The following is an 11,696-nucleotide window of genomic DNA, read 5'->3' on the forward strand; positions in this document are numbered from 1 at the left end:
GTGATTGAGCGTTACACAGGAGTATGTCGATTTTCACCGAGAAAAGGGAGAAGAGCAAGATTAATTAAACTTTATTCAGCACATCCGGAACTGTGCACATAACTGCATGCAATTTCCAAGTTTCTGCTGCCCAGATATCTAGCTCTGAACGGAAAACTAACTCATAAATTTTCCGAACGGGGCACTTGCTTACATTTTTATTTGTCTTCAACGGAATATTAACTAACAATCAATAATTCATCAGCCAGAGCGACGAATGGCTGGTCACTGTTATTTTCTCAAAACGAAATCGTAATACTTAAACGAGATATACTCTGAACAAAATACTTTATGAGAATTCAGTCCGGCTGCTCATTGTTCAGGTCGGAGTAAAATGTATGTGAAGGAGATATATACTTCATGATAAATTCTCAGAATGGGATACTCATAAATTTGCATACAACGAGTAAGTAACTGCATCTGACTTTCACTTTTCTGCTGCCCGGATATCTAGCTCTGACCGGGAAACTTGCTACTAATTTCTTGGAATAGGACACTCGGTTACACTTTCATTTGTCTTCAGCGGGATATTTAACTATCACCTTTCAATTCATTCAAAAGCACGCCCACATGCACCAGTCCCGTCTAGGTTGTACAAGTCGTCGTCCTTCGCAACGCTTCCAATGATTGAAGATTTCTTGCCGATTGAATCCACTCTACCAGCGCTTGCGTTTCTCTCCAAATTCTGCTTACATTTGCAACAAATCCAACCTACCCGTTTTCAGAATGGGACACTCAGTTACATTTGTCTTCAAAGGCCGTGATGTTATAAATAACAATCAATAATCTAATCATCCCGAGCGAAGAATTCTTACTGTAGATTCAGTGCTTATGCAAATTCAATAGATCTCTAAACATCAAGTGCTTGAATGGGACCATATATAGTAGCTAAGTAATTGTGTCTCTCTTAAAGCAATCAGCTATTTAAAAGAGAACTCTCACCAAAATCAACTATCTCTCAAATGAAAAAGCTGTCAATTCATGACACAACCCTTTGAAACCATATACTGTGAACGTTTACCATAACAGAGAAATACAGTATTGAAATTACCTGTGTGGGTGGATTTAGTACCCGTATGAGTAACTCTGGTTGCTGGTTAGCAAGGATACCTGTGCACTTTTCAAGATAAGGATTGTGAAACATATGGTGTCAAGTTGTGATTTATTGAATAAAACAAACTAGGACTCCAAACTTATTACGCAAGCATCAAATGTGTCAATACAAACATGGAGCCTTAAAGGAGATCCTTATTAAATTAGTTCATAGATCCATTCATATATCGACGCATTATGGATACATTAGACAAACTTGGTACGGTTAAACCTAAAGTATTTACTTCCAAATGAGGACAGAGAGTAACTCATACAGGGAATTGTTCTGAACAGGGGCGTAGCGTGGCATGGGCTAGACCAGGCTATAACCCCATATTTGTAGGCGTGGTCATAAAACCGTGGTCTGTAAATACTTGTAAGGACCAAAGCTGTATACCGTATATAGACCACCCTTGTTCCAGTCTGGATCTGCCACTGATTCTACCGTATCAGTCAATTAGAAGCCAATAAAGTGGGTGTATTTGTAAAAGTGAGCGTGTCCCATAGCATCATGAAGTTCAATTCCTCAAATCTCTAATGGTCACGTCCCCCTGGTCTGAACAACTCGTAGCCCATTCTCTGCTTCTGTAGCTGGCTAGCTGGACCATAAACTTCCTGCAGGAAGATACTAGGCCTTGTATCTCTATTTCAGCAAGTTTTAGTATTTGGTGAGTGTTCACCTTGAAGCAAATCAGATGACCAACATGTAAGCTAGGTGTCCAACATGTAAAATGATACGAGATACAAAATAAGCCAGCCATACCATATGTAAGCAGGATTTTGTATTCCCTCTTAAACATGCAAGTAATTAAGCCAGCCTCCTCAAGATACATGCACCACTAACAATTATCAGACCTTTATAGCTAGTTTGACTTCTTTGTTGTGAGTACACCTGCTGTACACTTCTGCAACCAAATACTTTCTCTGCTGCATCTCTGCAGTCAACTTTCATCAGAACTTCACACATTGTATTGACAGAAGCATCACAGCTGTGTTTATTCTTCCAAGCTTCAAGCATATGAAAGGCTTGTTTCTGAAGGTTGCCTGCATGTTGGGAAGCAATTTCATTCGGTAAATGTTCTGTCATTGCCTCTGGTTGAAGACTGCAAGCAACTATGTTCCATTTTAAAGCAATTTCAACACTCAGCATTAGAAGAAGACAATGTGATACAGATAGACTGACTCCTACATACAAAATGTAAATTTACATTGGTTTAGCCATTGGTTTTACCAAGGGTTTGTACGAGAGATTGCCGTAGTGCCGAACTACTCCTGGTCCGCGGGGCAAGTGCTCGGCCACTGTCGAAAGGTATAGACCGTTGGCTTCGTAGACCACAACCTTTTGGCAGAGGCGTGCATTGTCGTATTGGTGTGACAGAATGCGTGTGACTCCAACTTCGTGATACCTTGTGAAGACGAGACTTGGCTCTTCTTTATTGTCCCCCTTTAATCTCAGTCACCTGCTTGGATGTCTCTATTATTAAACATAGACAGATAGAGAAGATGAGTTCTGGGGTTCAGGACTCCTCCTCTTCAACGACACGCTTACCGCAGCCGAAATCTTGTTTGGCGTGCTATTAAAGTGAAAGTACCATAACGTTTTGATGGATGAATAATTTATTCAATTCTAAACTTATATGGCTATAATTATCTAATAAATTTGCTAAGAAATTAACCCTACTAAGACAGATTCAAGTGAATTTGCTGGTTCCGTAGGTCAAATACAGATTTAACCGATGCCACATTTATCACCAATAGAGAAGTTTTCGAAAGCAATCGGTGACCATCTTCTGTGCCGATTCGGACGATAGCTAGGAAGCGGCCAACCAGATCGTATCCGGTACATATGACGCGGCAGAAAGGGTCTGGCTACGCGAGACTATGTCGAATGTAAGTCTGAGCTCCTATTACATGCACTGGCAACTTCAAGGACGCATAACATTACATTAGAGGTTTGAGTTCTAGAGCGAAATGATTTAGTACAAAGCATAGTCACGTAATTATCTAGTCGTTACAAATTTTTGTCAATTGTATACGGTGCTATCTAGCACTATATCATTCGCACTTGTATGTGTACACATTATTACGTAAAACTCTACACGATTTTGTTTCATTTCTAAATCTTTAGCTAATCTAACAACTCGTTCGTACTCTCACCAGGTCCCTAGCCAACCTGCTGGCCGTCGTCACTTTTAAAATTTTGGCGCAGTAATGTCATGTCTTTGTTTGCGTTGTCTGGAGATTCCGAGGCTTAGCGCTGTCTAGAGCTAAAGACTCCGAGGCAGCATGGTGACGTATATCTGGAACTCCGAGGACAACAGTTCATTGATATCCGAAACGCTAAGCAGCGATCATCAGTTTGTTGAACTACTTTGCTCGACAAGCAGAAAAGGATAGCACCAGGTTTAAACTCTGATTCTATAAGATAACGGTGAGCATTTACCTTACATCATCATCTTCCTTACTTCAACATCTTCCTTGTCTAGGAATCACGTGATGCAGAGTCATGGATTCGTCTGCAACTGAAGAGGTTCTCAACGAGGATATCCCTGCTGGTGAAGCAGATTCACACGGTAAATAAAGTCTAACTGCCTCGTAATGGGTTTTCTGTACACTGATGTTGTTAATTTAGTCAACAATTTAGTCGAGGTGTGCCTAGCAGGTACAGTAGTCCCTCCCATTTGCGACCACCCCTAAAGCCTGTTAAATTTGGTCGGAAAACGGAGGTGGTCTCTCACAGAGGTGCACGTGACATCTCTAATTGCGCACGTGACTAGTTCTTAGACGCACTTTACGCATGGGACGTTCTTACTACTGTACACATGCGACTTCTACGATAGAGCACATACAGAACTATACGTGTTTGTCCTCTGTTAGAGGCTGAAACCAACTTTCTAGTGTACTTTGCTCATTTATCATGCATTATAGTGACTGTTAGTGATCAAGAGAAATACTGTTCGGTAAATTTTCTACTTGAAAAAACACTGTGATTCTACTTTGTATATTGAACATCTGTGAGGTACGTTGTAACTTTTCCACAATTGTTTGACTTTTCGAAATCAGCTGCAACAATTCAGCATTATCATGTGCTACAGCAAAGTCCCTAAGTTGGTGTAAGTCAACAGCAGCCTCCCTCTCAGACAGACATTCACTGGTATCATCACCCTCTTCCTCAGCATCGTCTTCCACGTATGTGTCAGACTCATTTTGGATTTCCTTATCTTTGTTAACAGCACGCTCGAGTGCCCTTTGCTCCCAATCTACGTCTTCTTCAGTATAGGAAGTGGCCAGCTCCTGGTCACAGTTTGAGTGCTCAGCCCATGTTGTACCAGCAGAATGCACCAGAAACTGTAGATCCATTTCAAGATTCACTTCTTCTCCAGCTGTTTCGTTTTCTTCCTCCCTCACGCTCAACTCCACAAACCCACATTTTTCAAAACACCTAGTAATGGTAGATGGTTGAACAGCATCTCAAGCTCTCCTTAGGAACATGATGGCATCAAGAATATTGACACTTTTTACCAAGTCTGATGCACATGTTGCTTCATTCATTCTGGCCAAGATGCTGCGGAGCAGTTTTCGATAGTGCATCTTCACAGTTTGTATGATGCCTGCATCACAGGGCTGAAGTCGAGATGTGGTGTTGGGTGGTAGAAAGACTAATGTTACGTTATTGTGGACAACATTTGGATGGGCAGAGCAGTTGTCCACAAATAGCAAGATTGACCGGTTTTCACTTTTCATCTTAATGTTCACGGTGTTGAGCCAAGATTGAAAGAGGTCACTTGTCATCCACGCTTTTTTGTTCACTGCATAAGTCACAGGAAGACAAGCTGTCACTCCTCTGAAACAGCGTGGATTTGCTGAGCGTCCAATTACAAGAGGTGTCAATTTTTCACCCACAGCAGAGCATGCAAGTAAGGCAGTTATTCTCTCTTTAGCTTTCTTACTTCCTTTAGCTTCATCACCCTTTGCAACCATGGATCTGGAGGGCAAAGCTCTGTAGAACAGACCCGTTTCATCGGCATTAAATATGTCCCTCAGCTCATAGCCCTCACATAGAGATTGCAATCGGCGGGACCAGTCGTCAACTACACTGGCTTCCACATCAGCGACTTCACCAGACAAGCACGACAAGCGTACGTTGTGTCTAGTCATCCACTTCTCTAACCAGCCATTGGAACCAGAAAATGCACTATGACCCAGCTGTTCAGCGTACACGAGTGCTCTTTCTTGTATCAAACGATTGCTAAAGGGAATGTTCCTTGAACAGGCCTCAACAAACCACTCCCAGACAGCACGGTCAGTGTCATCATACTGCACCTTCCTACTCTGATACTTCTGTTTAGGGCCACTCCGGCAAGTCTCCCATTGCCGTCTAATGCTTTTCTGCTCTTACTATAGATTGAACTTGCGTCTTTCCTACGCCCATCTCAACTGCTACACAACGACAGCTTTTGCCCTGTTCAACTTTTTCAATTACACGAATCCGATCTTCCAGAGTTAGAACCATTTGCTTCTGAGAAACTTCCGACAAGAGATCACATGTGCACTCGAACAGTTATGCACTTCTCGGATCTGTTCACCAGTATTGAACATGCACAGAGGCCTGGTTGGTCGCTAAAAGAGGTGCACATGACACATTTTGGTGGTCACTGGTCGCGTTACAGAGGTGGTCGCTCATAGTAGGTACCTGCTATACAAATTTGGTCCGAGCACAGTCAATGTGGTTGCAAATAGGAGGTGGTCGCAGATGAGAGGGGTCCAAATGGGAGGGACTACTGTATAGACTTGCAGCATAATAGGTCATTGTACATCAATTTTGTGAGCAAGCCTGGAATAGCCTAGATAGCTACTGTACTCTTGTTGGGATAGCTTTGTTTCTGTGTTGCATTGCATGCAGACCTTCAATATGTATTGAAATTGCAACATTGGTGTCCACCTTGTCATGCCAGTGTCAAACTACTAGAAATCACATTGCTATAGTCACTAAGTACCCTTTCTCTCATTTTATGGTTTTTGTGCGGTTGTTTTATTCAAAATCATGCGAAAAAAGGTACGGACTTGGTGTATGAGACCATTGTAGGGGTGTGGTTATCTTTCTTTGTTTTGTTTGGTGTGTAGAAAGTGTTACAGTTGTTGGTTAGGATTATTAACTTAGAATGTGTTAGGATTTTTTGTGATCCTCTAATAAAAATGTGAGGTGTTGCTGCATTCGATCTGCAAGCATTCAAAGAAAGGTGTAAGTAGTAAATTAAACAGGTATCGAGGTTAAGATGCTCGTTTCTTAGTGCTCAATTATTTTTTAGACTTGACTCAAACTGAAATTAGTATACACTAAAGATTTTCATAGCATTTTGTGGTAGTGCAGTATAAAAAGCATTGCTCAGGGCCATAGACAGACCTAAGAATAGAGGCGGCAGTCTGGGTGTTTATCATATGCTAGGGCCTCGAACTTCTACCTGTCTGTTGTGTGCTGAAGTCCCAGGTATTTTTGACACTGGAGCTAGTGCCTAGGGTGAGTTAAAAATTGGCTTCAAGTTGAGCTCACTAGACAGCGAAATTCGAACGCACTTGAAAAACCTCTAATACCTAAAAATAAGCCACTGTCTGTCATAGGTGTGTACACACCAGAGTGTCTACTTTGATAATCGATGGCTAGGGATGCACCTTGATGTTTTGTGAGGCAAAAGCCTCCTCTGCCTCATCCTGGCTATGGCCCTCTGGCTTTGTTTCACACTGTCTCTACTAAGACATAGACAAGCTGAACCACTCATACTGTATTTCTGCGAATAGTCTCTTATGCTCAAATTATGCTCTATGGTGACTCCATAAGTAGACAATAGTGCCTCTTGCTTGATTAGTGTCTCACTGAGGAAGTATTCAAACCCAGTTATACGCATGCAATGGATCAGGAATACAATTCAAGTGAAAGTGGAAGTAGCTAGTAAGACTATAAGATTAGATTAGTTAAATTTACTTGATGTTGTCTGTGTATTGTGATAGTGTACAAATGAACAAAAGACTATAGTTTTTTCTTATGAAACAATAATACCCATGTTTCAGAAAAAATTAATTGTACCCCATGGACACTATTTGTGGAATTTATTATGTTAAGCTAGGCACCTTTTCTACCACAGTTTAACCTGTGTGACTGTGCGTGTGTGTGTGTGTGTGTGTGTGTGTGTGTGTGTGTGTGTGTGTGTGTGTGTGTGTCATTGTGTGAATGTGAGTTTGTCACTTTGTGTGTCCAGTGTGTGTGTGTGTGTGTGTGTGTGTGTGTGTGTGTGTGTGTGTGTGTGTGTGTGTGTGTGTGTGTGTGTTTAGTAAGTGTATAGTGCTATACCTCGACTCAGGAGTATAAACGAGTACCTGGTCTTTGACTAGTGTGGCAAAGGCCTCAACTGCAACAAGGTCCATCGGCCACTGTCGTCCGGATGGGACTTTGGGAGCCCACACCACAGTTGGTGTCGCAGTCGGAGCTCCTGCGAGTACCTGTTCAGGCTTCAGGAGATTGCTTAGCATGACTCATAGCTCCTGCATAGTGCACAGGAACCCAGCCATCTGCCTAGGATGTGTGACTGTCTAACGGGAGATCCTTATCCATTGTGTGTGTGTGTGTGTGTGTGTGTGTGTGTGTGTGTGTGTGTGTGTGTGTGTGTGTGGTGTGTGTGTGTGTGAGAGAGAGAGAATGTGTGTGCACACGCTCTCCATCATCAAACTTACTGCAGAGCATTTCAACAAGAAATCAGTAAACAAAGAGAAGAGCCTCACAGATGACATAGAACGACAGCATGAACAACGCCTTGTAAAATCTGAGCGTCTTCTGCACTGTACCCACTCTGGCTGTTTATTTCCGGCACTTAACAAGGCAGGTTTGATTAGTCACCAACGTTGTCATTCTCCCTCTTCCAGGATTCCGTGTCTGTTTTGTCATCAGACTTTCCAACAACAAGGCCTATATATATATATATATGTATATGTATATAGCTTTTCTTGTCGAGACAGACTTCAAGCTGTGTAGACTTGATTTTTGGGCTGCATCTCCTCTACTCTCACGGTAATCATGGAGCACAAGCAGCAAATGGATTGTGTGTGTGTGTGTGTGTGTGTGTGTGTGTGTGCATGTGTGTGTGTGTGTGTGTGTGTGTGTGTGTGTGTGTGTGTGTGTGTGTGTGTGTGTGTGTGTGTGTGTGTGTGTGTGTGTACTCTGGCAAATTACAAGTACTCACTGATGGATCGTTTGAAACTGGATGATCAGTAGACGTCGAGAATTATGGCTTTGTAGGGTAGTCTTCCCGTTGTGTTTCCAAAGGTATTTTGAATTGCATGCTCCAGCGGCCAGGCACAGGATTGCGTCAATGAACAATGGTAACTTTTGTGGAGATTAATCACAACCACAACTCACGGATCACTGCAGCTACTGGCTTCTTCAAATAGGCTATCAACCACAGAGCTCATAAAGCTTTGGGCGCCGCCATCAATATCTGGGAACAGACTGGACATCCGAGCTTTTACTATAATCTTTTCTTGTCTAAATGACTTGTAATGATGTCTCAACTGGTTGTCAGTATTCGTGTTTGAACTCAGCAACATTCCAAAAGCTATGCAAATGTTATAATCTCAGACAGAGTTGTTAAGGCTAGTTAAGGTTTTGCCAGGTTTTAGGATTGCCTGCAGAAGACAGAAATACTTTTTGAAAGCTGAAGTGAAATACAAACCTGTTGTACAGCACTTTCAACTCGCTGTATGCCAGTGAAACAGGGACATGTTTTAGTCAGTATATCAAGCTGTTGGACCACTGTTATCAATTATGTCTAAGGGTGGAATAAAATTTTAAATGAAAGGTTTGGAAAGTGCTAATTTGCTTAGGATCAGGGGCATCGCGTAATAGGGGCTAGAGGGGGCTGAAGCCCCACCACTTTTGGGGGGCGTTTTCCTTTTTCAATATCAAAGACCGGAGCCGAAGTCTCAGCAGAGAGTCAGCCCCACCCGTTTTTGCGCCCATTCGATGCCCCTGCTTAGGATTGCAGCAACAGTCATGATGTCTCTGAAGTGGTGTGGCCACATTGTCCAATGTCTGATAAGTGTTTGTTTTGGTAATTGGTAACGTTTATGGGTGTGCTTGCAACAGGTAATCGTCTTTCAGGTCCTCCAAAGGTTTCAAGGACAATTATGAAAAACAAGCTAAGCATATTAGAATTATTGCAGAGAGCTGGGAGTGACTTGCTCATGATTGCAAATTGTGGTGAACAATTATTCATGATCTTTTTGTAAAGCAACTTTACAAACGAAGATCAACTGCAACAATTAGACCAAAAGTGACAATTTGTAGACAACGCACTCATCTGCTGCTTTGGAAGGCTCATTAGAGTTTGTGTGTAGCTCATGTGGGGGAATTCCAAAGGCGAAATTGGAATTAGTCATACTCGTAGCAGAAATAACAGATGAGAATTATGTTAGTGTTATTCATTTACATAAGACTTATGATGATATGTAGATATAGTGTGTATAGTGTATATGCTATACACACTATATCTAGGTGCATGGTGCAGCAAGAGTAAGTAGTTTGAGTCATTTCTTCTGAAGTGGTTGGACACACACTACTAGCTAGTAGTACAGTTATTCATGTGCATACAGTATGCATGACTTTTGAGTTTGCTCTCCTTTTCTCTTGTAGCGGCGTTATTGGACATGGGTGACACTGCTGATGGACTTTTTACGAGAAAGAGGAGGGCAAGACCAACAGGTAGACAAAAGAGAGTCAGAAAAAATTTGACAAAAGAAGACATTTCGAATCCAGAAGGCTTTATGTAAGAGATAACAGACACACCAACCTGTAAATAGATGTTGTTGACCAGGAACGCCCCCTTTTGCAGCCATGTTTTTCATGCTGAGGGAAGCCCAGGCACGGGCTTGGACCCTAGATGGCTAATTCTTCTAAACGCAGTGGGAGTTACAAACGAGCAGCTTCAAAACCATGACACTGCACAGTTTATCTACAGCTTTGTGAAAGAGAAGGGAGGCATTGAAATTGCAGTCAAGGACATGAAAGAAGACTCACCGTCTCCAGCGATGTCTTTTTCACAACTTCCCTCTGGAGAGCAAACAGAAACCAAAAACAGCTCCCTACAGTCAATTGAGTCTCTAATTTCATCTCCACCGTTGCCACCTCTAGACACACCTCTAGACACACCTCAAGACACACCTCAAGACACACCTCAAGAACCGTCATCATCTCCAGGACCAGCAGTACCTCCAGCACCTTTACCTCCTAACCTTGCGCACAAACCAACTTTAGTGTCTCCGTTTGAAGGCGACAGCCACAATGAATTGTTGACTCGAATTAGGCAAGGTGTTACCCTGAAGAAAGCTGATAATACAAACAAAGTCAGAGATATTAGCACAGCTGCTAAAGATGAATTGTTCAAGAACATCAGAGAAGGGACAGTTCTCAGACCCGTATGCTACTGTTTTCTTTCATTGCTTGTACACTGAATAAGGACAAAGAACGTATTATGTTTACAGGTTGCTAAGCGTGAGTGGAAACGTAGAACACGCCGCGTGCTGAGCGGAGTGGCTGCAGCTCTGGTTCGTGCTCTACAAGAAAGAAACGTCTTTATACGTTTGTCTGGTAAGGATGCATTGTGACCTCCATAAGGGTTATGCTTTTAATTATTTATGTCTTGAATTGGTTTTTGTCTGGCAGATGAAGACACGGATGAAGATGAAGATGAAGAAACCTATTCTGAATGGATGCAATGAGGCATGAAGTAGGTACATAATATTATGTACTACTAATGTGCAGTGGGGTAGTATTTTTATGTACATTTACTATCGAAACTCATAGCATGTTATTAATTATTTTGTTGATTGAACTGTACCAGGGTAAGTAGAGTGTCATAACCACGATTATGTTAACACTCAGTCCGTTGTGGCTGGTTTTCTTTAAACTGCAGCTATGTTTCTGAACAATTAACAGTTGTGCTTGGTATCCCTCTTGTCTCTCAGTGCTTGTTGATCGGGTTGTTGCTCTGCCATAACCAAGGGGCTAGACCTTGTAGCATCCTGAATTGACAAGACATTCTTTAGCCTTTGTAAGGGAGTGATGCGATAAACGTAATAGACAACCCTCGTCGACACACTCCATTTTTTATCTAGACAGCGATGCTACTATATCATCTGGCTGTGGTCTCCGTAGGTAATCACTCCCTTGTCTTTTGCAAGATCAAGTGCACTCAATGACTTCTTTAGCTACTTGTCTGTCATCTCTGTAGTGTACTAGATTGAGCTGCTACTACGTGGCTACACGTCCGTGCAGCAACCCTTTCCTCTGCTTCTACTATCGTTCCAGGATTGCGTTTGTTATACGGGAATTATAGGTGTAGTCATCACGTGGGATACACAGGGTAGTGTACCACTGCAAACCGTGAAGCGAGAGTCAGGGGTCACTCAAACAGATGAGAGCATTCAGCATTTCATACTCAGGGAACGTTAGAATGCCCAGCTACTCGGTACATTGGACAGTCCCGGAAGAAATTATCTTCAAGTCAATTTACCGCGTA

The 11,696-nt window shown here is 42.3% G+C and overlaps 2 protein-coding genes across 3 annotated transcripts; one reads left to right on the forward strand and one right to left on the reverse strand.

Annotated features, from left to right (window-relative positions):
• Positions 1-3,446: 3,446 nt before the first annotated feature.
• On the forward strand, positions 3,447-11,125 carry LOC134186913 (actin nucleation-promoting factor WASL-like). 2 transcript variants are annotated; one of them, XM_062655000.1, is made up of 6 exons: positions 3,447-3,534; positions 3,618-3,704; positions 9,812-9,944; positions 10,011-10,593; positions 10,660-10,765; positions 10,841-11,125. In XM_062655000.1, the coding sequence occupies exons 2-6, from the start codon at positions 3,638-3,640 to the stop codon at positions 10,894-10,896; spliced, it is 945 nt and encodes a 314-aa protein (XP_062510984.1). In that variant the 5' UTR covers positions 3,447-3,534; positions 3,618-3,637; the 3' UTR covers positions 10,897-11,125. The 2 variants fall into 2 exon arrangements, with proteins under 2 accessions (XP_062510984.1, XP_062510983.1); XM_062654999.1 differs by having other exon boundaries at positions 3,464-3,562.
• Positions 4,066-5,730, reverse strand: LOC134186440 (tigger transposable element-derived protein 6-like). Its single transcript, XM_062654415.1, has 4 exons — positions 5,718-5,730; positions 5,531-5,658; positions 4,622-5,472; positions 4,066-4,573 (listed from the first exon to the last, which is right to left on the reverse strand). The coding sequence occupies exons 1-4, from the start codon at positions 5,728-5,730 to the stop codon at positions 4,066-4,068; spliced, it is 1,500 nt and encodes a 499-aa protein (XP_062510399.1).
• Positions 11,126-11,696: the final 571 nt, after the last annotated feature.

This window comes from Corticium candelabrum, chromosome 11, assembly GCF_963422355.1.
Source record: "Corticium candelabrum chromosome 11, ooCorCand1.1, whole genome shotgun sequence".
NCBI classification, from domain to species: domain Eukaryota; kingdom Metazoa; phylum Porifera; class Homoscleromorpha; order Homosclerophorida; family Plakinidae; genus Corticium; species Corticium candelabrum.

Coding starts and splice junctions, on each gene's coding strand:
- LOC134186913 (XM_062655000.1), top strand. CDS start 3,638: ATGGATTCGTCTGCAACTGAAGAGGTTCTCAACGAGGATATCCCTGCT. Junction 3,705..9,811: donor TGGTGAAGCAGATTCACACG/GTAAATAAAGTC, acceptor TTTCTCTTGTAG/CGGCGTTATTGGACATGGGT. Junction 9,945..10,010: donor TCGAATCCAGAAGGCTTTAT/GTAAGAGATAAC, acceptor CCCCTTTTGCAG/CCATGTTTTTCATGCTGAGG.
- LOC134186440 (XM_062654415.1), bottom strand. Junction 5,473..5,530: donor AGACGCAAGTTCAATCTATA/GTAAGAGCAGAA, acceptor GGCCCTAAACAG/AAGTATCAGAGTAGGAAGGT. Junction 4,574..4,621: donor AATATTCTTGATGCCATCAT/GTTCCTAAGGAG, acceptor TACCATTACTAG/GTGTTTTGAAAAATGTGGGT.